The 27997-nt window shown below is 36.3% G+C and overlaps 1 protein-coding gene across 2 annotated transcripts; it reads left to right on the forward strand.

Annotated features, from left to right (window-relative positions):
• Positions 1-361: 361 nt before the first annotated feature.
• Positions 362-22232, forward strand: robo4 (roundabout, axon guidance receptor, homolog 4 (Drosophila)). Of its 2 annotated transcripts, none has more exons than XM_087807884.1 (19): positions 362-633; positions 6403-6729; positions 8094-8251; positions 8311-8431; positions 8504-8642; positions 11856-11983; positions 13068-13177; positions 13248-13479; positions 13549-13670; positions 15309-15480; positions 15559-15750; positions 15854-15896; positions 15991-16103; positions 16716-17036; positions 18323-18418; positions 18475-18604; positions 18665-18850; positions 19820-20109; positions 21761-22232. In XM_087807884.1, the coding sequence occupies exons 1-19, from the start codon at positions 495-497 to the stop codon at positions 21940-21942; spliced, it is 3201 nt and encodes a 1066-aa protein (XP_087664010.1). In that variant the 5' UTR covers positions 362-494; the 3' UTR covers positions 21943-22232. The 2 variants fall into 2 exon arrangements, with proteins under 2 accessions (XP_087664010.1, XP_087664011.1); XM_087807885.1 differs by lacking the exon at positions 362-633 and adding an exon at positions 4354-4513.
• Positions 22233-27997: the final 5765 nt, after the last annotated feature.

The raw sequence follows: 27997 nt of genomic DNA on the forward strand, positions 1-27997 counted from the left end.
TCTTGAGGCTCACACTGTGCGGACAAGTCTTTACAAATGATCCTAGTGCGAGGCTGGAGGGGGTTCAAGGGAGGGGGGGGTCGAAGAAGCTGGTACTTTGGGGGGGCAAGCTGGGTCACTTCATCCCCGACCAGGAGCCCCGTAGTCTGGTCCAGAGAGTCGACCCTTATCGGTGGAGAAACCTTTTTTTTTTTTAATTTCAGGACCAGAACCCCCCTGATCCCCTCATCAACGATCAGCCCAGCATGAGGTCCTGGGACTTGTTTTCTGGATCATTGTTTCCCTCGCTGGAGAGGAATGGAAGTGAAAGAAGGGAGGAACAAGAAAGGGGGCTCCTGGTTAAAGGAACATGAGGAACTGGTTAACAACGACCAGGATAAGTGTTGAACAGGTCAGGGAGAGAGAGAGAGTGGGGGGTACGGGGTTGGACGGGGGGTTCAGGAGACGAATGGGTGCTGCAGATCCACCATAGTCGGAGGCGAGCGCTCGAGGAGATGAGGTTTGGTGAGGGGCTCCTGTGGACCACGCTGGTCCTCTACACCTGCGGTCAGTGGAGGTGCTGGAGCCAGGAGGTCAGGGTCAAGGACGGAGGACGGAAGCACGAGCCTCGCAGGAGCAAACACCACAGGAGAGGTGAGACCTTCACCTTCTTTTAGACCCTCTCGAACATCTACTCAACTCAGCTTCAAGTCCAGTATAATAACTTTGTTTTTTGTTCGTCTGGGTTGTTATTAAAGTCATTTTAAGTATTTCCTGTTGAACAGGGAACTTAAAATGTATTGATTATCAGATTATTTGGTTGATATTTACTAGATTGTTACAAGTTTGTTGTTTTTTTCTCATAGTGTGAATCAAATACATCGGATTTATAGAATTTATTATTCGCAGTTTGACTCAAGACTGATGATTCCATTGAATATTTTTGTTTAATATTTGAATTCACTAGTTTATATATTGAAAATTTAGTTCGTTTTTTTTTTTTAATTGAATTAAAACGTTTTAATATTTACAAAATTCATTGTTTTTTCAACACAAATCGTTTTGTCTTCATATTCCAATAATACAAAAATATGTTCTCTAAATATTCACTTTATATTTTAGTATAACAGTGTCACCAGACAAAAAAACAACAATTTATATATAAATATATATGGTATAAAATGTTGTCAATGTCAAAGTTGTATAAAAAAAAAATGTTTTTCTTCTTTCATTTAGTTTTTAAAATGTTGCTTTGTAAGAAAAAACAAACATTTTTGGATAACTTTCATATAAAACAACTTTTTACGCATTATTGTTTTTGTGTATATATTATTGTTTTTGAATATATATAAAATATTTTATATATATATATATATATATCAATAACAAATGGAAATTGAATAGTTGACAAATAAACGTTTAAATTTTAAATTTAAAGTTTCATAGTTTTTATAGGCAATTAATTATTTATTTGGATAATTTAATTCAATCATTTCTATATTATAAGGTACTATTAGTCATTATTGAATAAATAAAACCTTAAATTTTAATAAGATTTACATTTTTAATATTTTTTTCTTATGTTGTTTTGACTCATATTTGTACAACTTTTATATAAAAGAACATATTTTATGTATTGTTGTTTTGTATTGTCGTGCTGAAGTTAATTGTATTGAATATTAATTTCATATAAAGAAATAAACGTTTTTTAAAGTATTTATATTTTGTTTTAAGGGCAGCTTTGCAAGATTATTTTTTTTAAATACATACATATATTCTCAAATTTAACAAGACACTCAAAAGTATTATTAATGAATTAATTGTCAAGTCGTAAACTTGGCTGCAGGTCAGAGTGTGTAGTTGAAATCCTGAGGTCAATGCAAGTGATTATTGGACCTGAAGGATTTAAAACACTCTGGACTCGGAGTCACTTGTTTCCACATTCCTCACAGAGACACTCTCTCTCTCCTCCTCCATCACTTGTGCTGACCCCTGCGAGAAAGAAGTTCCTTCCCTCAGCACTTGCATTCCCATGACTTGTGTCGCAACCAAGACTCATCGCTCATTCGCTCCGAAAAGCTTTTGTCGGCGTCTGAAAAGATGGCCGATGGCGGGGCCGGCGAGCCCGGCTTGTTGGATCAATATAAACATCCATCACTTAGCGAGAGTCTTTCTCCGGCTCACAATGTGCCGCCGAGCAGACAAAACGTTATTGACGAGAGCCAATGGAGGAATGAACTGGTGCTAGTTCACTTGTTTCTGGGTCATCATTGCTGCGCCGCCAGTCTTGGCAACTCGCCTTTTGTGTTTTTTGTGTTTTTGTTTTGCTGCTTCACATCATCGCTGAATGAACTCGCTTCGGTTTCGACTCATAGTCGACTTTCAGTTCACGTTGCTGTCATGTCTGTTTATGTCTCTTCAACAATTAATGGTTAGAATCTCTATTCATCTATTTCCACATTTTCATATTTTTCCATTTTAGAAACTTTTGAATCTGATTTTTCACTCTCTTCTTTCTTTTTGATCGGAATATTGAATGTTTGAATTTAATTTATTACATTTTTTTTAAAGAATTTTATTTTGAATTAGAATTTGTTTTCGTAATGATTGGATTTATTAAAATTCGAATGTTTTTAAAATTAATAAAAGATTTTTACAGACGTTTATACTGTATTGCATTACTAATAAAAATAATTAAAAATGCAAATAAATCAATACAAAAAAAACCAAAATATTAAACAATTAAATATTTTCAAAATAAATGAATATACAGATTTTTACATTACTTCAATTAATAATAATAATACACACTAATAATTAAACAATTTAAAAATATTTATTCTGTTTATTTTATTGAATAAATATTATAATTATATTTATATTGTTATTATATATTATTTTTTTAATATTAAATAGTTAGTTTGTATTATTATTTGTATTATTATTATTATTATTATTAATAATAATAATAATAATTGAAATAACAATATAAAAATCTGTATATTCATTAATTTAAAAAATATTAAATCGTATATTACTATTGGAATTACAATATACACAATCTTTAAAAAATATCTAATCATTTTGAAAATATTACAGATTGTGTTTATTGTAATTACAATAATTAAACTGTGAAATTATTTGAAAAATAATAATAATAATCTTAACACAATTTTCTATTGCAATTCCAATAATAATAATAAATACAAATCAAATTAAAATAATTTCATAATTTCGAAGTAAATGCATATACATATTTTTATATTGTTATTTAATAACAAATAATAACAACAACAATAATAATTGAAAAATAACTATTAAACAATATTATATATTTTAAATGAAATAAGATTTTTTAAGATTTGTATATTGTAATTAAAATACTATTACTAAATAATGCTACAAAATCTAACACTTTCTGAAATAAATATTTCCAAGATTAAATAATTAATTTTTACATGGTTTAATATTCCAACTCCAAAAATAAAAAACACTGATTTTCTAAAATTAAGATTATTTAATTTATAAAATTTGAAATTCAATAAAAAATATTGCTTTTCTACTAGAACACTGCTTATTGAGTTTAAAATGCTATGAAACCAAAAATGTAATAGTTTTTTTTATTTGTACTAGAATATCAAACTATATGTAAAAAGGCATTTTTTTGGAAAATATTAACATTAAAAAAAAGAAAATCAATGATCTTACAAAAAAGAAAAAACGAATTCAACATTGATATCTAAGAAGTTGAACATTTGAAAAGTTAAATTTAAATGTTTAACATTTTGATGACACTGATATACTTGTATACTCTCAAATAAGAATCAAACTTTGTTTACCATTTACGTAAAGGAAATCTTCAACATTTACAACATTCTAATCTCTTTGTTCATCGTAAACAAGTCGGACATTTTATACTTTTTCTTACATCTCCGATCATTAACCACTGATACATGTGAAGCTAAGAAGTTTTACAGGTTTTAAAGATGGAAAAACGATATATACAGTATAAAAGAGTAAAATGATAATAAATAATAATGCTAATAAAAGCACAATAAATAAGCAAAATATAAAATAAAATGAAATAAATATGGAGATAAGCAACAAACAAAAGTAGTATTTGAATAAGGGGAGGAAGTTGTATTACAAAATAAATCACATTATTTTATTAAATATCCTGACTGCAGTGCTTTCCGAAAAAAAAACTTTAGCTTTGTCGAATCATCTTTGTGCTTGTAAATCTTGCTCGATTAAATCCAGGATGTTTTTGGTTTTTTAAAATCGATTCACGATTACTTTGTCGTTTTATTTTGAAAACCAAAAGAGGAAGCTTAATGTGGAATCACTACGTTCACAAACAACAGACGACAGAGACTCTCGGAGGCGCGTTTTACGGATTTAAGTCTTGAAAAAAACTTTCCAAAAAATGTATAAACAAACCTCTTGTTTTATTCATACTCGTTAAATATTTAACTGTGTAGTAAAGTCAGAGGAAACATGTGGACAGTTGTCGCAGCATCGCTTCTCATAACAGGTGAGTTTTCTTAAAACTTTTGAATTAGTTTAACATTTTAAAAATAGTTACGGTTGCTCTAGTCGTCAGTAAATATGTTAAATAAGCATTTTTAAACCATATTGTATCTTCTTTTTAGCTACTTCAGAAGCGTCTATAAATTAATTTAAAATAAATAAACATCTTACGATAATTAATGGGTTTAATGTTGGTATAAATCTGACTTCCGGTATAATTTTTTAAATAAATTAAATAATTTACACATTGGTTTGACTCAATGTACTGTGAGTTATCAAATATAGATTAACCTCTTCTCCATTTGTGCTTTTTAATAATCCTTAAATGTGAAAAAATGTTTTGAATTTTTCTTAGTCCCATTTACCATTTAATTAACGTATTTAACTGTAATAACATTATTATTACAAACGTTTGATTCACTATTTAGTGATTGAGATATTATTTAACATTTTTTATTTACATTTACAACTCTTAAAAACCATAAAATAGGTCACTATAAGTTGTATATTTGTTATGTTGATCCAAAGCAGAAACAACTTTTTATTTTTCTTATTTTAAATATAGTAAGTTTCCAGTGGAATATCCCTAAAGTTTACTTCTCACTGGTGTCTTTTGTTCCATCACGGACATGATGCCGTGTTCAGGGTCGATGTTCCTGAGACGAGCTTCCTGTCCCGATCACAATCCCTGCCCCGTTTCCTTGAATGTGGTCGTCGGACGACTTGGGAAGTTCAAACAATGGCATTCCTGACCCACAGCTGCAAACACACATCGAGGGCTGGAACCTTGTTTGTTGTCGCTGAACCTAGAATTAACTGTAATGAGCGCTCTGGGACAAAGACCTGCATTCTTAGGTTGAAGTCGGTCTCCATTAGTTTTTTCTGTGTGATCTTAGCTTATGTTAGTATTTCTACAAATAAAAGTTACACCTCATCAGTTTTATCGCCTCTGCCAAGGAGGTTATATTGACGTAGTGGATGTAAGGAGTATATTAGTGTCATCAGACTATTTGATGGATTCATTTAAAGACTATATTGACATGTTTTTTTGCATTCCATATATATGAACATTGAAGTTGTTTTTCAAAAGTTGAATTGAAAGTTTTAATATTTTTTATTATATTTTATATTTTTAAATGTTGGTTGTTTTGTTTTTTTACACATACAGTGCCATACTCCAATTCCAATAATTCAAAAATATTCTCTAAATTCGAGTTTTATGTAATTTGCAACGATTTGGGGATTTAAACTGCATGAACCAATCATATCTTCTGTTAGGTGTCACTCAAACTGTACCACAATTAGTTAATCTGTCGCAAGATTTGGTTGAAATATTACTTGTAGTAATCAGGGGTGTGAGAAAATATTGATTCTTAAATATCGAAGAAAAAAAAAAATCACAATACCGTATTAACAATATTTGACTATCAATTATTTTCTTTACTTAAAATTCACACTTAATTCGTGGAACTAAAAAAATAGATAAAATAAAATCAGTATTTAATTCCTTTGTTTTTGTGCTGGCATTATACCAACATTTTGATATTATAAATACCACAATTTATAAATTTATAAATTTATAAAATGTAATTTGAATTATTGGAGTCAGAATAAAACAAAAAAACTGCAAAGAAATGTATTTTTTTAATTTTAAATGTCATAATTAAATTACAAAAAAAACTCACCCTTTTAAAATACAAATTCAACCTTTTAATATAGATATTATTTAATAAGCGTTTTCAAAAGAAAAACGCTTCAAAAACAAGATTTCAATAAAAAAAATTGAAAAGTTTATTTGAAATTCAACCATGCAACATCCTGATGTTAGTGATGTACTTCTCATCTACTTTAATAGATTTGAATATTAAATCCTCATCCCTTCTTCCTCCTCAGTCGTCCGAGTGCGTGGGGAGGAAACCCCGCCGTCCATCGTCCACCATCCCGCCGATGTGGTGGTGAAGGTGGGCAGCCCCGCCACCCTGTCCTGCCGGGCCGAGGGAAACCCCAAACCGACCATCCAATGGCTGCACAACGGCCATCCGCCGGAGTGGACCAACGGAGAGGATCAGATGCAGCCTCTGGTCTTGTCGGAAGGAAGCCTCTTCTTTCTCAGCGTGGGCGGGAACAAGCGAGGTCCGACTCACGAGGGGGTCTACGCCTGCGTGGCCACCAACGGTGCGGGGAGGGCGGTCAGTCGTAACGCCTCGCTGTTCATAGCAGGTGAGTTTGTTCGCTTCTGGTTTAAGTTCTTAATAACCAGCAACTGTTCATGTTAGGGGCGGGAATCTGGTGATAAGATACGTAACTATGCGATATGTTGCGATACTGTAGTAACAACCATATGTGTGTAGTATTGTCGAGTACTTGACTCTGTTGTTGTAGAATTTACAGACCACATGACTCTTGTCGAAGTCGTAACTGTTTTCATTTGTTTTAAACAAAAAGATTTCCAAATATCAGCTTTAAAATCTGCTGGAGTCGACTGTATCCTCTCGTCCTCAGTCATCGCCAAAAGCTCTCGCAGGCTTTCAGTCGTCCTCTAGCTGCGGAGGACGTAATGACTGCTGCCATCTAGCGGCCAAAAGTTTAAGAGCAAACCGAGAAATGACAGCGTGAATATTTGCATGTCAATTTCAAAAATTTTTTTTTTTAGACTTTAAAACACAAAAATATGAACCATAAAATAACAATGGTAACCCAGGAAACATGATTTGCAAACAAAAAAATAAAGTTATTGATGGAGTCGAATAGGAATATCGTTAGACTATTATTGGAAAAAAAAACATTGTGCTATATCGTCATGTCGTTATTTTCCAACACCCGTAGTCTATAAGGTATTGTGAATTTTTTCTTTCGATATTTAAGTGTATCAATATATACTCACTGCCTGATTAATACAAGTAATATTTCAACCAAATCTTGCAACAGACTTAGTGAATGTGGTACAGTTTGAGTGACACCACAACATGTGATTGGTTCATGCAAACATGATAGTATTCTGCAGTTTAAATCCCAAAAAATAGTTGTAAATGACAGAAAAAAAAAAATATTTTCATGTCCCAGGAGCCTTTGAAAAAAACCTTCTCGGCATCTTTGTTACATGTATCATGACAATACAATACAAATGGATTATTGATGGTTGTGTCCGGGAAAATACAGTACAGTTGAGTTCATGAGGCGTGTAAGACAATTTAAATTCACCTAAATAACGCTTTATTTACGATACTGTATAGATATTTAACAACACTGTATTGATTTAGTACCAATTCACTTGCAAATATTCTCAGTTTGTAAATTGTAGTGTCGCGGTAAAACATCGTGGAAGGGCGTTAAAGCGTATTCTCGACACTCCACTAAGTCCAGTAACTCTTTTGAAAACCGTGACGTGGATGAACGAGACCCTACACGGATTTTTCCTTAAATAAAATTAAAAAAAAAACTTAATGCATCTTTGTTCCTACAGTATCACGATGTATCGTTTTGTTGCCACTGTATCGTGATACGCATCGTTTAGACAGATACTTGTCACTACTATCCAGTACAGTTGTTTTTTCTTAATGGATCAAAACTGTGGATTGTTTTAGTTCTGCACGACGACTTCCACGTGCAGCCCGGAGACTTGGAGGTGGCCGAGGGAGACACGGCGGTCCTGGACTGTGACCCCCCGACCGGACACCCGGAACCCAACGTCGTGTGGAGAAAAGACGGGTTCCCCCTCAAAACTACAGACTCCCGCTACACCGTGAGCCACCTTATCCACAGAAATATAGAGTTTACAGTAAATATTCTCACCGGTTCTAGGTGGTGAGTGGGAAGCTGGTGGTCTCCCCGGCCCAGAAGAACCACTCGGGTGTGTACGTGTGCGTGGCCAGTAACACGGTGGGAGTGAAGGAGAGTCGGGCGGCTCGACTTTCTGTGCTCAGTAGGTCTAAATAAAATTCCTCGATCGATCATTTTGAGTCACTTAAAGCACTTTTTTTTTTGGTTCCCAAAGCTAAACCGGTGCTGGTGCTGAAGCCGGAGAACGCGTCGGTGAAGGTGGGCGAGTCGGCTCAGTTCTACTGCCAGGCTAGAGGTGACCCTCCTCCCTCAGTGGTCTGGAGCAGGGACGAGGGGTCGCTGCCCAATGGCAGGTACAGGAACACTCAGTTGTCTCGTTAATAATCTTTACTTCATCCCAATCCAGCTGGTAACACATGGATCAATTCATACGCTTTAGATAACTGCTGTATAGTTTCAGAGCAAAAGTTTTAAAAAAAAGTATAATAACTTCAGAAATCTCACTATAGTTGTCACAATCTGAATGGAACAGAACCCAAGTTGAAGCAGAAGGACTGGAGTCCAATATCGTAAAACAGGTTAAGAGTCCAATATCATACACATTAAGAATAAAACACCCGAATTGGAGTCCGAGATCTAATCCGCCCGAATTCGAGACCGAGATCTAATACACCTGAATTGAAGTCCAAGATCAAATACACCTGAATTGAAGTCTAAGATCAAATACACCTGAATTGAAGTCCAAGATCAATTTTTTTTTTATTTTTTTTATTTTTTTTTTTTTAGAATCCCTTATTAGTCACGCGAGGGGAAATTCAACCATTCACACATACTGATGTGAGTAGGCTGCACACTTGCGCCAAGTTCACCATCAGGAGCAATCAGGGTGAAGTGTCTTGCTCAGGGACACAACGACACAAGCTTGTCTGGAGCTGGGATTGAACCTGCAACCTTTTGGACTGCAGGCAACCACTCTACCATCAGAGCTATGTCGCCCCTAAAATACACCTGAATTTAAGTCCAAGATCAAATACACCTGAATTGAAGTCTAAGATCAAATACACCTGAATTGGAGTCCAAGATCAAATACACCTGAATTGAAGTCTAAGATCAAATACACCTGAATTGGAGTCTAAGCTCAAATACACCTGAATTGAAGTCTAAGATCAAATACACCTGAATTGAAGTCCAAGATCAAATACACCTAAATTGAAGTCCAAGATCAAATACACCTGAATTTAAGTCTAAGATCAAATACACCTGAATTGAAGTCTAAGATCAAATACACCTGAATTGAAGTCCAAGATCAAATACACCTGAATTGAAGTCCAAGCTCAAATACACCTGAATTGAAGTCTAAGCTCAAATACACCTGAATTATTGAAGTCCAAGCTCAAATACACCTGAATTGAAGTCCAAGCTCAAATACACCTGAATTGAAGTCCAAGCTCAAATACACCTGAATTGAAGTCCAAGCTCAAATACACCTGAATTGAAGTCCAAGCTCAAATACACCTGAATTGAAGTCCAAGATCAAATACATCTGAATTGAAGTCTAAGATCAAATACACCTGAATTGAAGTCCAAGATCAAATACACCTGAATTTAAGTCTAAGATCAAATACACCTGAATTGAAGTCTAAGATCAAATACACCTGAATTGAAGTCCAAGATCAAATACACCTGAATTGAAGTCCAAGCTCAAATACACCTGAATTGAAGTCTAAGCTCAAATACACCTGAATTATTGAAGTCCAAGCTCAAATACACCTGAATTGAAGTCCAAGCTCAAATACACCTGAATTGAAGTCTAAGCTCAAATACACCTGAATTATTGAAGTCCAAGCTCAAATACACCTGAATTGAAGTCCAAGCTCAAATACACCTGAATTGAAGTCTAAGCTCAAATACACCTGAATTGAAGTCCAAGCTCAAATACACCTGAATTGAAGTCCAAGCTCAAATACACCTGAATTGAAGTCCAAGCTCAAATACACCTGAATTGAAGTCCAAGCTCAAATACACCTGAATTGAAGTCCAAGATCAAATACATCTGAATTGAAGTCTAAGATCAAATACACCTGAATTGAAGTCCAAGATCAAATACACCTGAATTGAAGTCCAAGATCAAATACACCTGAATTGAAGTCTAAGATCAAATACACCTGAATTGAAGTCCAAGATCAAATACACCTGAATTGAAGTCCAAGCTCAAATACACCTGAATTGAAGTCTAAGCTCAAATACACCTGAATTATTGAAGTCCAAGCTCAAATACACCTGAATTGAAGTCCAAGCTCAAATACACCTGAATTGAAGTCTAAGCTCAAATACACCTGAATTGAAGTCTAAGCTCAAATACACCTGAATTGAAGTCCAAGCTCAAATACACCTGAATTGAAGTCTAAGCTCAAATACACCTGAATTGAAGTCCAAGCTCAAATACACCTGAATTGAAGTCCAAGCTCAAATACACCTGAATTGAAGTCCAAGATCAAATACATCTGAATTGAAGTCTAAGATCAAATACACCTGAATTGATGTCCAAGATCAAATACGCCTGAATTGAAGTCTAAGATCCAACACAAAATGTACAAAAATGTACAAAAACGTGAACAAACAGGAAACTAAAAGCACAACGAGGAATGTGAAAATAAAAGTATACATTTGCAACAAATCTTTGGGTATCAGGGAAAAATATAATAGAAATGATTAACAAGAAAAAAAAAAAGATCCTAATTACCAATGTATGTTTGTTGCTCCGGGCCTGGAGGCCGGTGGTAGAAATACAGCAGATGATAACTTGATGTGCCTTCAGTCAAACAAAAAGAGGAAGTGACCAACCAAAATAAAACCACAATTAAAGCAAAACAAAATAGTGACAAAATATCAAACTTTAATGTAAAATATAAAGCTTATTTGACTCAAAGTATCCCGATTTTGTTAGCACGTTTTTCTCTCACAAACGAACTCACGCTTAAGACACAACTGTCCAAGACTACGAAAGTAAGGTCAATAAAGTAAAACTCACCAAAACTGAGTAACAAAGCACTGATGAAAAAAGAGCCAAAAAATGTCAACACACGAACAGGAAACAAGGGAGCGTCAACTTCATAGCAGGTTGAACCGTGAGACGAGCAAAAGCCGTTTCTTCAGAAGTCTGTCATATTTGAAGCGAGCCTGATTGACAGATTGACAGCAGCTGTGCGTCATTAGAAATCCCACCACACACCATCTGGAGTCAGCTGCGAACAGACAAGAGGAAACAAAGAACCGAAACAGGAAGTGTCTTGACAAAATAAAACGTCAGACAGGAAGTTGTTACAAATTCAAAGTAAAATACTGTTGGTCTGTTAAATAAACATCCAAGAATAACAATCATTTATTTATTGTTTTTGATGTAAAAATGTTTTAATTTTTCAAAATAAAGTACCTTAACGAAGCAATCAATTATTTTCGTTATTGTAATGAAAACATGTCGTCATTTGACCTGGAAATGATGAAACGCAATCTTTGTGATGTGTCTTGATCCTTTGAAAACTAAACCTCTACTCATGTGTTTCCAGGTACTTGGTAGACCCGGACCAGACCCTTCAGATTCACTACGTGACGCCTCAGGACGCCGGCGGGTACACGTGCACGGCCGCTAATGATGTGGGCGTGGTCAGCGCCAGTGGTCACCTGACAGTGGAAGGTAAGAATGGATTGACGCCGGATTGACTTCCTCTAAGTATGGTGCCTGACAAACAACTGTGTGTATCGGCAAGAATCGGTCGATAGGTGATGTATCACGATACAGTGGAAACAATACACAATATACTGTGATAATATAGGAACAAGGTTATATTTGTAGTATTGTCGAGTACTTGACTCTGGTGTTGCAGAATTTACAGACCACATGACTCCTGACGAAGTTTTAACTAATTTAATTTGTTTTGAAACCAAATACGTCCAAACATCAGCTTTAAAAGCTGCTGGAGTCACTGTATCCTCTCGTCCTTAGTCATCAGAGATCTGGGATCTCACAGGAATAAATTGTTATTTTATCTGTGGAGGACGTAATTACTGCTACCATCTAGTGGCCAGAAGCTTAATTGAAAAACAAAAATTAACACATACTGTGATTATTTGAATGATCATTTTAAAAAAAGCACACTTTATTGAAAAAAAAACATTAAATTACTATTAAAAATATTATGTGATTTTAAAGCAAAAATAAAAAAAATGATACAGTGCTGTTGTACGGTGGCTGAGAGGTGCAAAACAAAATAAGCAAATTAAGAAATATGACACACAATCACTGAAAACAAAGTACAGATTCACAAACCACAATACAAAATAAATTAAACACACAATCAATTAAAAAACTTTACCTATAACTAATTCAAGGAAAAAAAACACAATCTTTTAATTAAAAAACAGTATCTGGAAAAAAAAAAAGTGCAATATATCAGTGTATATATTGCAATATATCAGTGTATATATTGCAATATATCAGTGTATATATTGCACTAAAACAAAGAAATTAATTTAATTATCTTTATTTTTTATATTTATTATTAAATATAACTTGTTTTAAGAATTACCTTTGGATCTTGACCCTTGAAAATAAAAAATACATTTAAAAAATTAAAAAATATTAAAAAGAAAAAAAAATGTTTTGGTTTTTAATTTGTTTTGACGGTCCCTAACAACAGTCACACTTTGTAATGTGGCCCCTTGGAACATGTGAAGCAGCATAAACAGAATACAACTAAAACAAAAATTGTATTTTCCAGATAACAGCGAACAAAAGGATCTGCACAGGGAGCTCTCGGCCTTGCGAGTGATCCTGGTGGACGTCGCCATCACGGCGCCGGGGTTCAACATGTCCAGGGTCCAGTGGAGGGTGAGGATCCAGACGAGGATTCCAGAACGTTCCCGAGGGGGAATCATCGAAGTTCTTTCCGTCCCTACAGCTCCAGTCTCTGCCGGCTCAGCCTCACTACCTGGACGGGTTCGAGGTCCTCTATCGATCCCTGCTGCCCCTCGCCTCCGACTGGTCGGCCAAGAAGGTGTCGCTGCCATCGTTCCAGGCCCGGCTCGGCCCGTTGAGGCGAGGCTTCGAGTACGAGTTCAAGGTCCGACCCTTTGGCAGCGGCTTGTACGGCAGAGAGAGCAACACAAGACACCTGCGAGTCCCCGACATGGGTTCGGAAACCACTTCTTTCTTTCGGCTGCTGCTTCGGACTCTGGATCATATTCTTCTTCTGCCCTCAGACCCGAGTGCGCCCCCTCAGGCCGTGTCGATATCGGTGAGTCGTGAGAAGAACGGCTCGGTGCACGTCAGCTGGCGGCCTCCTCCTCCAGACCTCCGTGACGGATTCATCATCGGATACCAGGTGAGACTCGGTGGAATACTTTGTCATCGTCTCTGCACTAGATGGCGCTGTCGATTCACGAGCAAAACCTGGTTGTAAAAACTCTGCTCACTGATTGGTCCAGACTCCTGATGACGCTTGACTTTCTATTTTTAGTCCCTAAGTCAGACATGGTTGGTCCCTATGAGGTCAGTAGTACGACTATAAAACTGTAATAATCCAAGTATTAGCAAGAAGTTTTGTTATTCTGTTGATAACTAAAATAAAATTGCACGATATAACTCACAATTGAAATGACAAGTACGAGTATTATTAAATATATCTGATACTATTTCTGTTGTTGATGTACGTAAGTCATATTTTACTTTCAACTTCTATTTTTCATTAAAAAAAAACTATATAAAGAGATAGAAATATCGATATTCAAAGTATTAATTAGGCGTTTGAGCAAATACTGATATATCGCAATATTTTTATTTACAATGTCAATATTCAACAGAACTGTATCCATTTTTTTTTCTCCAAAGGAAAAGGAATTACTTTTGGGCTTTTAATTATTTTTATTAATGTTTCATCTTACAAAACCATGTATAAAATAAAATAATTCAGTTTTTTTTTTTACAATTACTCAAAATATTCACGCCGTTTGTCCATTTTTGGGTTGCGATTGGACTTCTGGTCACCAGTTGGCAGCAGTCGTTTGAGGCACAAAAAAAAGTCTCGTCGAGGTTACTGAGGATGAGAGGATACAGTCGTTATTAACAATGAACATTCAAATATTCACAGTGGGTTTTTTTATATATGTTGCAATTAAATTCCAGCCACTAGATGGCAGCAGTCATTACCTCCTCCGCAGCTAAATAAACAACGATAGATCATGGCGATGACTGAGAACGAGAGGATACAGTGGACTCCAATGCTGATGTTTGGACATATTTTGTTTTCAAATCAAATGAAAGCAGTTACAACTTCGTCAAGAGTCATGTGGTCTGTAAATTCTGCAACACCAGAGTCAAGTACTCGACAATACTACAAATATATACTTGTTACTACAGTATCATGATATATAGCGTATTGTTCACTCTGTATCTTGAGATGTATCTCATCGGCAGATTTTTGCTGATATACACCTTAATTATTAATAATATATTGCCATATCAATACCTTTGCACAACCATTGTAGAAATATAACTAGCAACTAGCTAATTTTATACTTTTTATTACCGTATTTTCATTTTTATTACCGTATATCAACTGAGAATGTCCCTGGTATGTTAACATAACATATTAAGAGTTATTCAGATAACTATAGCATAAATAACATGCTTATAGGCTAATGCTAATGCTAATAACCATCCGTGTAACTCCAAATAACTAAAATCCAATGAAATCTTCATCCTCGGTGTCACTTTTAAACAACTCCGCTAACTCCGGAGGTAGAAGATGCAGCGCTTCCTCTTCTACGTCGAAATTATCAACACAGGCCTAGAGCGCCCTCTTGCGGTTAAGTGTGAAAATAACATGTGAAATGATATACTAATAACTAATAATTTCACACATAAGTCGCTCCAGAGTAAGTCGCACACCCGGCCAAACTATCCCTCGTATTGTTTGGCCCTCGAGCCCCTCGCCATGATTCTGAATGTTATTCTCTCTCAGGTGAGGTGTGTGGAGCCGGAGCAGAACCAGCACCAGAACTGGACGGTGGACAGCGGCCGACTCGGCCTGGACATCGACGGCCTCCAGTCGGGGAAACGCTACTGGATCACGGTGGCGGTTGTGAACGGAGCCGGCGTGGGAATGTTCAGTGAACCTCTCGGATTCATCATCGGTGAATTTAATCATATAAACTACAAAAACTCAATTTTTAACGAGATTTTTTTGTTAAACGTCTCGGGCGTGTTTTCAGACCCCATTCCGGGCCCTCCATCTGTCACCGGCGGTCCGGATGCAGCTGACTTCCGGGATCTGCTGCGGGACCCCGTGTTGATAGGCTGCACTTGCGCCCTCTTGTGGTGCATTCTGATGATTGCAGCCGTTTGCCTCTTCAGGCGACACAGCAGGATGGGACCCCTGATGCCCGGACGGGACCGAGCAAAAGGTCGGCGTCAATAAAGACCCTACTAACTCCTATTTTTATTATATATATAATTATATACAGTGTTTATAATATATTTATATATTTTTGTTAACTGTTCTTTCAGGTCTGCACCGACTTCATGGTGAAGATCTCATCATCAAACACAGGTACAGAAGTACTTCTCTACCTTCTGAATTATGTGTATAACGGCTACTATGTTTACAATTAATATATAAACAACTGTGATTCCATCTCCACCAGGATGGTGGCGCCAGACTCGCCCTGGATCTCGGGCAGCTGGAGACCAGCTTTCAACCAGAAGTACCAGGACTTGTGGGCTCAGGGCCACAAACATCCAGGACTCCGAAGCACTGGTGAGTATTAGTGACAAAATATAAATACACTGATATACTGTTTATCGCGATAATTTTTTTTTCATGATACTGTTTCTAACGTCAACAGCACTGTATCGATTCATTTTTTAGTTCCAATTTAAATTTAAAAACAGTATTTTTTTTCATAGTTATTTTATTAGTTTGTTTTTCTCAATGAAATGTGTATAAAATAAAATAATTCATTTTTTTATTTATAATGAAGGTTTCAATATTCACAGAGTTTATTCATTGTTGTGTTGTAATAAACCTCCTGACCGCTGGATGGCAGTACGTCGTCAGTATCTAAAGGAACGATGAAATGCAGCAAGATCCCGGTGCCGCCTGGGGACGAGAGGATACATTAGACTCCAGCAGCTTTTAAAGCTGATGTTTGGACATATTTTGTCTTCAAAACAAATGAAAGCAGTTACGACTTTGTCAAGTTGTCTGTAAATTCTGCAACACCTCAGAATTAATCGACAATACTACAAATATATACTCGTTACTACAGTATCACAAAATATTGTTTCGTTGTCCCTGAATTTTATCGGCAGATTCTTGCTCATATACATCACAATCTTTTTTTAAAACTTGTAAACGTCATGTCGTCAGCCTGCCTCGCCAAGAAGGATCTGGACGGCCTGGACGCCTCCGTTCCCATGGCAACGGACAGCTGCGGCGTCTACGGAACCTTCTACGTGGACCTGCTGGGCAGCGGTCTGAGGACCTTCAACAGCCCGGGCCGCAGCACCAAGATGCCTCACGGACCCCCTCAGCACCCGGGAGCCGAGACCATCCAGATCTTCTCCCAGCCGACCCTCAAGACTCCGCCCCTCGGTAGCCGCGAGGCGTTACCGTGGAAACAGGCCATCAGGCCTCAGCCCAAGATGGGAGTCTTGAGAGAGTCGTGGGAGAGAAACTGCAGTAAGCAAGGTGAAGACGCTGGACTAGACTTATCACTGACATGGGTTGTTTTTTTAAAGTTACTTAATATTATTATTATTGCTACTACTTAATCTACTTGTTACTATATTCTTTTTTGTTTTTAGAGAAGATTAGTTTAACTCGCACCTCTTTTCGTAAACACTAACTACACAACTTTTCACAACAATCCTCGTGAAACTGGAGTTTTTCTAGAGATTAATGTTGACCTAAACTGAGCAGCAGCAGTGAGAAGCCATACAAGTCAATGACAAACAACCTGTGTCTCTTTCTAATGTCAGTGGAAAATAGGAAAACTATGGACGTTTATCATCATCACCAAGTATTAAAGGGTTGAATTTCAAACATTGATTTAAAAAATATATATATAAATATTAAGCATCACATTTCTTTTATTGAATAATTTAATTTAATCATTAGTATTTTGTAGGTTTGGGTTTTTTGAAAAATTCAACACAATTTCTTAGATGAATGCCCTTTTTTATATTTTAATTACAATAATTAATTTAAATTGGATTGAAAAGGATATGAATTATGATATTAATATAGAATGGAATAAGAACATCAAACTTTTATGTGTTGATTTTTTTTTATAAGCAGTATTTAAATTTTATATTTTTTTAAATACCAAGCAAATTCAATCTTTCAAGTTACATTTCAATAAATAAAAAATTCAAGGTTCAAACATTTGAAATGTTAAATTCATAATAATTTAACAAAATTGTAATTTTCAAAATGAAAGATTTTTTATTTTTTTACCTAGAGTTTGATATTAAAATTCCAATAATAATAATAAAATGATTATAAATAAAATACTTTTTAATTTATAGCCTTTTCAATTCAATATTAGAACCGTATTGTCCGGCATTTTATACGAACATTTAAAAATATTATTTAAAAGTCGTTGAATTAAAAAAATATTGAATTTAGAAAATGCACTTTTTAATAAATGGAATTAAAACATCAAACTGTATGGGTAAAAATAAATTAATTCATTTTGAAAATATTAAATTGTTTGAATTCAATCATATATAAAAAAAAATTCAAGCTTTCATTATAGAAATTAATTAAATAATTTAAAAGAATTGAATCTGTAAAAAAAAAAAAAAAAATATCAATATATTTGAATGACACTGATATACTTCCGTAAAAAACACATGATTATGAAACAATAAATATAGATTATTAAAATATGAATTCATGATTATATTTAGACACATATGCATGTTTATGTTTAAGGTGAAAATCTGTCAATCATAATCATGTTTCTCCCCCAGAACTCCATGCAGCGAACAGCGTCCCCTTGTTAACCACCAGGGGTCAGGCTTGTCCTCCTGACGTCTGCGCACAGAGACTCAGTCACATCACTCCAGGTAAGCTTGAGTGATGATGTCATCACCAGAAGAACTGAACACCTGTATCTATGAAGCCTCGCAGGATAGAGCTGCTCGTCTGCTGCATTACTCTGCGTCCCTGCACCTGATGGACATGCTGCCCCCCCCTCCGCCGCTCCCCCTGGAGGACGCTCCAGGGAATCGCACACTCAGCTCAGACGAAGGGTGAGGACCTCACTGAGAGGACGACACCAGACGACCTTCTCACCCGTGTTGTCGCTTCAGCTCCAGCGGCTCCACCAAGCTGACCGTGGACCTCGGCTCGGATCGGTCGCTGTGCGACGACTCGCTCGCACATCGTCCGTCCACGTCCTCCTACGGCAGTACTCTGGACGACCACCAGGACGGAACCCTGACCGCCCAGGAGGCCGTCCAGTACCTGGAGCTGAGCCGCTGCCCCGAGAGACGCAGGTGAGAAGCTCCTTTCAAAATAAAAGTCCAAACTTTTTCCGCCATATTTGGGATTGATTATTACGATACTGTAGTAACAAAGGATATATGTGTAGTATTGTCTAGTACTTGACTCTGGTGTTGCAGAATTTACAGACCACATGACTCTTGACGAAGTCGTTACAAATTTCATTTGTTTTGAAACCAAAATATGTCCAAACATCAGCTTTAAAAGCTGCTGGAGTCGATTGTATCCTCTCGTCCTCAGTCATCGCTATGATCTATGGTTGTTCCTTTAAGAATGTAATGACTGCTGCCATCTAGTGGCTGGAATTTGATTGTAACACTCCCCCAAAAAAACGTGAATATTTGAAAGTTAATTGTAAATAAAATAAATGTATTATTTTATTTTATACAAACTTTACTGAAATAAAAAACATTATAAGATCATGTATTAGAAATCACAACAATGTATCGTCGACCAATGAGGCGTGTGTGATTGGGTCATGTGATGTGCGACTCAGACGGTAGACTGTCGTGTCAATAAAGTTTTGACTTGACTTTGACAGCGACGACTCATAAGCTTTAAGAAACTATTGTTAAAAGATACGATAAGAACAGCAATTCTATTCATAAATAAGTGTTTTTTGTACTTATAGGGTTTAAAACGTAAGAATGAATACATAAGGCTTATAAGACGCACTTTCTATTTTTCATAAAAAATAAAAGCATTTTAATTGCATGTTATAGTTGTCAATACAATTATGTATCTATGTCAATAAAATGATGCATCTATGTATCTATGTTGGCTATAATGTAGTACCTATTGGAAGTAGGTCTAAAACAATTAAAAGTATTTGATAACTACCGGAAGGGCTTTGCTGTAATGGGATTAAGAATCTTTTTGAACAACAAAACAAAGGTAAATAGTGCAGAGACCGCCATCTAGTGGACTCACGTTCTTGCCTCCGTCTCCCCCCCCCCCTTCAGCGTCCTCCCGGAGCAGCGTCCCTCCCTCCCCCACCTGCGGCCCCTTCCTCACCCGCCCGTGGCCCCGTCCAGCCCCCGGGGGTCCCGCCCGCCCCGCAGCACGCCGTCGTCCTGCTACAGCGACTGGGACGGTTCCTTGTGGAACACCTGGAGCTCGGTGACGGACGGCGACGTGTCCAGCGCTCGCACCAGCCTGGTCAGCTCGGTGGACAGTTGCTGCACCGGAGACAGCGCTCACATCGTCCGGCTGCTCGCCGCCGCCGCCGCCGCCGAGTCGGCGTCGCTGTCAGGTGAGACGTGTACACTTAAGAAGTCAGTGTTATAAGATAAGATAAGGGACAAAAGACTGGGGATGTCAACGATTATACGTAAACTTACAAAAAGACATTTACTGCGTAGATCATTAAGATAAATCAAGAATATCTCATTATACTCGTACTTCCTACTACTTTAGTAAAATAATACTAACAATAATAATGATTATTTTTGGACATGTCACGGGTACAAGAGGGACAACATAATGACATAATACACCAAAAAAAAAAAACGCATTTCCGTTAAAGCATTATGTTCAGCGTCCACTAGATGGCGGTGTCTACACTATTTTCCTTTGTTTTGAACAAACTGTTCTAATGAAACATCATTTTTCTAAACTGATGGCGCCACCTACTGACCTCTAAACAACATGACACCACAGCCCATCACTACCCAAGGGCCAAAATATGTGGGGCCCCTGGTGTGATTTAAGTATTTATTAGTAAGTATAGTTGTTATTTTAGAGAGTAAGTATGTAGTAGTATTTTTAAAATATATAAGTGTTAATGGCCCTCCCTTGACCAATAATACAACACCTTAACTAAGATTAAATCATTAAATAGTGTACACAAAAAACTAGTAAATAAGTGATAACATTTTCTCTTTTTCATTACTAGGTTTTCCTTCAAAGATAGGGAGTTGTTGTTTTTTTTTCTTCTCCTTAATGTGAAAACATTTATTATCTTTACCAAAAAAAAGTTAAATGTAGTGTTTAAAATGGGCCCCAGAGTTTGACACATGAAAGTTAATGTGTTGAATTCCTTTAATGAAACATCATTTTTTTTAAACTGATGGCGCCACCTACTGACCGCTAAGCAACATGACACCACAGCCCATCACTACCCCAGGGGCCAAAACAGGTTCAGTTCAGTTCAGTTTAGGTCAAGGACCATGTGCAGGGGCCCCTGGTGTGATTTAAGTATTTATTAGTATATTCGTTATTTTAGAGAGTAAGTATGTAGTAGTATTTTAAAAATATATTTTTAAAGTACTCACGTTACCAATAAAACAACACCTTAACTTAGATTAAACATGTTTAAATCATTAAATCGTGTACACAAAAACTAGTAAATAAGTGACGACGTTTTGACTTTTTCACGACTAGCTTTTCCTTCAAAAATAGACTTGTTTTTTTCTTCTGCTTAATGCAAAAACATTTATTATCTTTACAAAAAAAAAGTTAAATGTAGTGTTGAAGGGACACTTAAAACTCCCACGGGGCCACGTTAAATAACTTGATTTGGCCCCAGAGTTTGAAACATGAATGTTTTAAATTCCTTTGAATGGATCCTTTGTCATTAAGATAAAGACCGCTAGAGGGAGCTCTAAGTAAACTGATGAACACCATCTAACTTGATAAAAGCTTGAATCATCCCCTGGTTATTTTTACGCCTGTAGCCATTAGCAACAGAGTCGAAGACTCTTTTTTGAGAGAGAGAGAATTGTGTTGTCTTTGAAACGAGCTTTCACAGCGAGCGTTTGTTTTGCTCCAGAAGACGAGTTTTATTCCTTCGTCACTTCAAAGCACTCGTTCTGTGGCAGTTCTTCAGACATGGAAACAAAACAAAAAATCACTTCCCTTCTTCTTTTTCTTCTTTTTCTTCTTCTTATTCTTCTTCTTCTCAGACTTTTCTCCGCCGGCGTCGCCCCTCAGCGGTCTGTACCCGCCGTTCCGATCCGAGGTGGACAAGTTCGGGGAGCCGGTCCCGGCCTGGGACTGGAGCCTGGCCTGGGTGGAGGAGATGGAGGCTCAGTACCGGAACCACTTCCTGAACAGGAACGCCAGACACTTTGACTCCGAGAGCTGAAGAAGAGAAGAAGAAGAAGAATCAACTGTCAATCAGGGTTTTATTCATTTTTTTTTATTTAAATTTTTCGATTGTGTCGCTTTTTTTTTGTTACATCCGACACAACATAGTTTGTTAGAAATGTTTAGAAATTAACAGTAGAGTTTAAAGATTTTACTGCAGAGAATTTTATATATAAATATATACGAGTAGATTTTTGATGTACTTCCTGTACAAAGTGACGCTTGAGCTTTTTGATATTTTCTGTCGCTTTTATATTCAACTTTATATACAAATAAATATTTCACACGTCGTTTATTTTATTGTTTTTATTCTTTTAATGTGTTCCTTAATATCTGCACGAAGCTTCATGAAACAGAGTTGATACAATACAATCAGAGATCAGTAGGTGGCGCTGTTGGTGTGAAATAAGGTGTAATGGTGAAAAATAAAATGGATGTAGAGAAGAGAGCGCCACCTATATGCCATGACTATGTAGGTATATCAGTGAGCTTTTTATATGACAATTTTAATTAAAATTAAAACAAAAAATTATCATTTTATTATTGTTATTAAAATTAAATTTAAATTATTATAATTAAGCATTTAACCTTTTTTAATCATTTAATTCAATCATTTTTACATTTAAATATTTTTAATTTATTTACAAAAATAATGAAATTAAATAATTTGTATATTGAAGGTTTTGCTAATAATTACCTTATTTTTAATTAAAAAGTTTTAAACATGGAGTTTGATTTTGTAATTCAAAAAATTCGAAAATAAATGTTCTACATTCCAATTATTTAATTTGTAGCCTTTTAATCTCATAAAAAGGATTTATTTATTTTTATTTAGCTTTTTATACTGTATCGTCAGTACATTTTTATATTTAATTTAAAAGGCTGGAAAGTAAAATATATTAAATGTAGAAAATAGATTTTTGAATTATTGGCATTAGAATATACAACTCTGTGTGTAAAATAAAATGTATACATTTTGAAAATATTTAACATTTTTATCATAAAAAAAACAAAACAAAATAAACCTTTCAATATACAAAATATTGAATTAAAGTATTCATTACAAAGTAAAGTCAACTTTTCAATAAACAAATTATTGAATAAATGATTCATTACAAAGTAAAGTAAACTTTGAATTAATAAATTATTGAATTAAATTATTTATTACAAAGTAAAATAAACTTTTCAATTTATAAATGATTATAATCAATTATTCATGACAAAGTAAAGTCAACTTTGAATTAATCAATTATTTTATTCAATTAGTCATAACAAGCTATTGAATTAAATTATATGAAAAAATGTTTAAGGTTTAAAGAAATAAAAACATTTTAATTCACAATTCAAATGCTGTTTCGTGAAGCTTCGTTGAACCTGAAAGTGATATTTCAAAGACATAGTTTGACTTTGAAAAGGTTTTCGTTGCTTCTTTATTGAAGATCTTCCCACTGACCCCTGCGGTTCTTAACGACGCTGCCGTAGAAGGAGGCGATGAGTTCATCTGTTTGGCTTCATTAAGCAAGAAAACAAGTGCAGCAGGAAGATAATGGCGAGTAATTACCAAGTCATCAGTGAGAATAATTACACTTTGATCTGCAGTTCGTCAAGTAGCACCGACTCCTCACCGTTCCGGGGTCCCTGGCAGCAGATTATCCCCCGACCGGCTTCTGACCGCGGATCCGTCCGGAGTATTAAGAGAAGAAAAGCTGCAGCCGACACTTAAATCTTTCACGGTTTTTCCTCAAATACTGTTAGAAAACTGGTTCTTGCACTAATCCCTGCTGGTCTCTGGGCAGGACGGGTCAATCTCTGGAGGGCCCGACCGTCTGTTGGTCTGTAATCTAGTCAAAATCCTACTTATCTTCCCGTCCTCAGTTCTGTTTCGTTCACTCCTTTATTCAACAATCGCTTCATTTGCTACTTCTAAGTAGTGATGAGTTGATAAAGCTTCATGAAACAGTGTCATGTTGTTTAGAGGTCAGTAGGTGGCGCCATCAGTTTAAAAATCATGTTTCATTAGAACAGTTGTTCAAAACAAAGGGAATTGATATGCGACGCTTCAGTTTTCACAACAATTGGTTGCAATTATTCAGTTCTAACAGTTGGGGGAGCCAGAAACAAAACATTCAATCGGAATGAAACCCTGTATATTCTTTCAACCGAGAGCTAGCGATGGTCTGATGAAGCTTCATGAAACAGTGTCATGTTTTTTAGAGGTAATGATGTTTTATTAGAACAGTTGTTCAAAACAAAGGAAAATAGTGCAGAGACCGCCAGACTCTGAAAATAATGACACTGCTTCATGAAGCTTCATCAGACCATCACTGACAGCTGATGATGTATCATGATACCATGTCTTTATTTTATGGAAAAGCCACTAGATGTCACTAGATGTAACTCACTTTAATCTACTATTCCAATAACAACCCGTCATCCTTTTTCGAACTGAGAGTGCCATCTAGTGGCAGACACTGTATCGTGATACCTCATCAGCAGGTTTCATGGAGCCTCGTCGACACATCACTACGAAAAAAGAAGTACTCAGAAGTATTTAGTAGTACTATTGCTCCCTCTGAGACCACTAATAATATTATAACGAATTAACAATCAACAGATAATACTACTAAGCTGTAAGGGCTTCTCGAAGCTTCGTGAAACCTTTTCATTTTTCAGAAAATTATATTTTGAACAGTCATGACATAACTATCTAGTTACCCTTTATTACATAGTATTTTTTACCTTTTTTTTTAAAATTATTGTATGTTGACAGGTTAATTTTTAAATTGAATAGTTGTATTAATTTGTACATAGAAAGGCTACTTTTTTAAAAATAATTGAATTTAAAAAAATGCGGTTATATATAATATACGTGGTTCGGTAGAGTAATACTACGGGGAATCGTGGTACAGTTTTGTAGCCTACCAACATTTTTTTTAACAAAGTCTACCACGTAAAATTGTTTTGAATTCAGCAATTACAGAATTAATACCTAATGCGTACTTTGGAATTTTGAGAAAATTAAAACCAAAAAATACAATTTCATTTCAACTGTGTTTTCGGAGATAGTGGTTACATTCATTTGCATCATGGTTGTAGTACAGAGAGAACTTCCAGGAAGAAGGTAAATTCTTGATATGCAACGCTTCAGTTTTCACAACAATTTGTTGCAATTATTCAGTTCTAACAGTGGGGGGAGCCAGAAACAAAACATTCAATCAAAATGAAACCCTGCATTTTCTTTTGACCGAGAGCTAGCGCTGTGCTAATGAAGCTTCGTGAAGCAGTGTCATGTTGTTTAGAGGCCAGTAGGTGGCGCCAAAAGTTTATAAATTATGTTTCAAACCTAATGGAAATAGTGCAGAGACTGCCATCTAGTGGACTCTGAAGATAATACAAAGAGCGACACCCACGGAACTTTGAGGAAAGATGACATCATTTGGTGAAACTTCATCTCGCTAATGCTAACTCGCTATACAACGTGAATACATTGCACAACTAGTGATAGCAGCTATCGCTACTTCCGCAAAAATAAAATGCAATTGCTGCGACTGAAACTAACGCCTAACTTATCATACGTACTCATCCGATTCTTTTTTTTTAAATGGGAGAATCATAATGCTAATGCTAACGATTTGAAGTATTGCTAATGCCTAAAAATATCAGAAACCAAGACTGCAAACATGAGAGATTATTTAGCAAATGTATGTCTTCTGAGTAGTACTTGATTCTAATAAATACATATCTGTAAATGTCGATAGTGTGTGGTTGTGTAGTGGGTGTGTGTGTATGTGTGTGTGTGTGTGTGTGTGTGTGTGTGTGTGTGTGTGTGTGTGTGTGTGTGTGTGTGTGTGTGTGTGTGTGTGTGTGTGTGTAGACTGCCAAAGGGATTATCCTTCATCTGTCTCCGCCTCTAAAGGCCATATGTTTCTAAACGAAGCTCCTGGCTGTCGCTGCTACAAACACACTCTCTGGCAGAGTCGACTACACACACGCGCGCACACACACACACACACACACTAATGAATCAAGCACCGCGGCCTGTCTCATTACTTCATACACACAGAACCAGCCGTGGGGATTTGCGCATCACAGATTTTTCGGTGTATAGTGAAAGACCAGCCGAACGTTGTACGTCAGAAAACTCTTGACCCACATTTTGCCCGAAAACTCTCACAGCGGTGTCGAGATAATAAAGCCGTGCCCTGATAAAACTTGGTTAGTGGTTCAGATCTAGGCTTAATCTGGACGAACATCTTTTTTATTTTCCCTCAAGATTCATGTATAAATGCATTAATATTCGAGTATCAATACTTTCGATTACTCCCAGTATTAAGACAACTATGGAGGTTTTTTGTTTTTATATTTTTTTAAAAGCGTCAAGAGGATGTTTTGGGGTGTTTTGACCGCTTAACAAACACTTTTACTTTATATATAATAAGTTATAAATCAGCTGTTGATGCTTTAATACAATATTATCAGGTAGCCTAGCATCAGCGATAGGAAGAAAGATGGCTAATGCTAATGTCTATAACACTATGTAAAAATAAGATAAAATCTTTCTCACCTGATTCTTGAAGTAAGGTAAAGTTGCCTCGGCCTGGTTGCCTGGAGAACAATCAGGTCAGAGTTCGTCTCGGAATCGAAAAGGCCTTCAAACCATCAGTCCACGCCAAGGATCACGGCACCAAGTTGTTCGGGGTTTCTGTGTTCCGATGAACCGACCCCTCCCTAGCCTCGTACGTGGTGGTGGAATGAAGGACAGACACATTGATGAGTTTAAGAAAAATGCTCGTTTAGTGAATTATGCAAAAGTCAGAGACAAACTTACGTGAACACGGGCGCTAGCAAGCAGAGAGATCTATCGCAGACGTCTTCGAATGCCAGAACGCAAAGATCTCACAAAATGGTGGATCTTTATAGTAGAATATTCATGTTAACACCTCTAGTCAAATGTGAATGTAGGATTGGTCAGTAACTGTAAACACTTGATTCTAAGATGGCCGCCGCACGTGATCGTAGTGGAATCTTACTGAAGGTTGTTGTTTTCTGGAGAGAGTTTATTCCCAGCGAATTGCTGGACTGTTGTGTCTTTCTGTGTGAGTTCTCAAACAGGTTCACACAGACTTCCTGGAAGTCTGGGATTGTTTAATCTTTCTGTGTGTGTGAGGCTTTGTGACCTCGGCCTTTGAGTTGTGAACCTGAGTTTAGTTTAAGTGAATGCAATGCAAGAATAGGATTATTTAATATGAATTAAATATGAAAGATTATCAGTTAATCAAGTGACTATTTGAAATGTGTGTTAAATCTAGATGATAGATTACAGTAAAGTTGTCATTTCCTTACACTAGCCTAAAAAATGTAAACTTAACCCGAGAAAATAATAACAGTGAAAAACATGGTGGTAACATTTAACATGTGATTTTAAGACAAAAAAATTAAATATGCAACATATTCTTGTACAAAATCGTATGCAAATCAAAGAAGTACACATATTAATATATACAAAATAAAAACATGGCACTAAATAAGCAAATAGGTTCAAAATAAAAACAATAACATATTATAAATAAAAAGGGAGCAACAGCTTTGGGTTTTAGTGATGTTAAGTTTCTTAGCATTTTTAAGCAAAAAAGGATGGATGAATGGATGGATGGATGGATGGATGGATGGATGAATGGATGGATGGATGGATGGATGGATGGATGGATGGATGGATGAATGGATGGATGGATGGATGGATGGATGGATGAATGGATGGATGGATGGATGGATGGATGGATGGATGGATGGATGGATGGATGGATGGATGGATGGATGGATGGATGGATGGATGGATGGATGGATGGATGGATGGATGGATGGATGGATGGAAGGAAGGAAGGACGGACGGACGGAAGGAAGGAAGGTAGGAAGGAAGGAAGGAAGGAAGGAAGGAAGGAAGGAAGGAAGGAAGGAAGGAAGGAAGGAAGGAAGGAAGGAAGGAAGGAAGGAAGGAAGGAAGGAAGGAAGGAAGGAAGGAAGGAAGGTAGGAAGGAAGGAAGGAAGGAAGGAAG

This window comes from Callionymus lyra, chromosome 14, assembly GCF_982586985.1.
Source record: "Callionymus lyra chromosome 14, fCalLyr1.hap1.1, whole genome shotgun sequence".
In the NCBI taxonomy this organism is placed as follows: domain Eukaryota; kingdom Metazoa; phylum Chordata; class Actinopteri; order Syngnathiformes; family Callionymidae; genus Callionymus; species Callionymus lyra.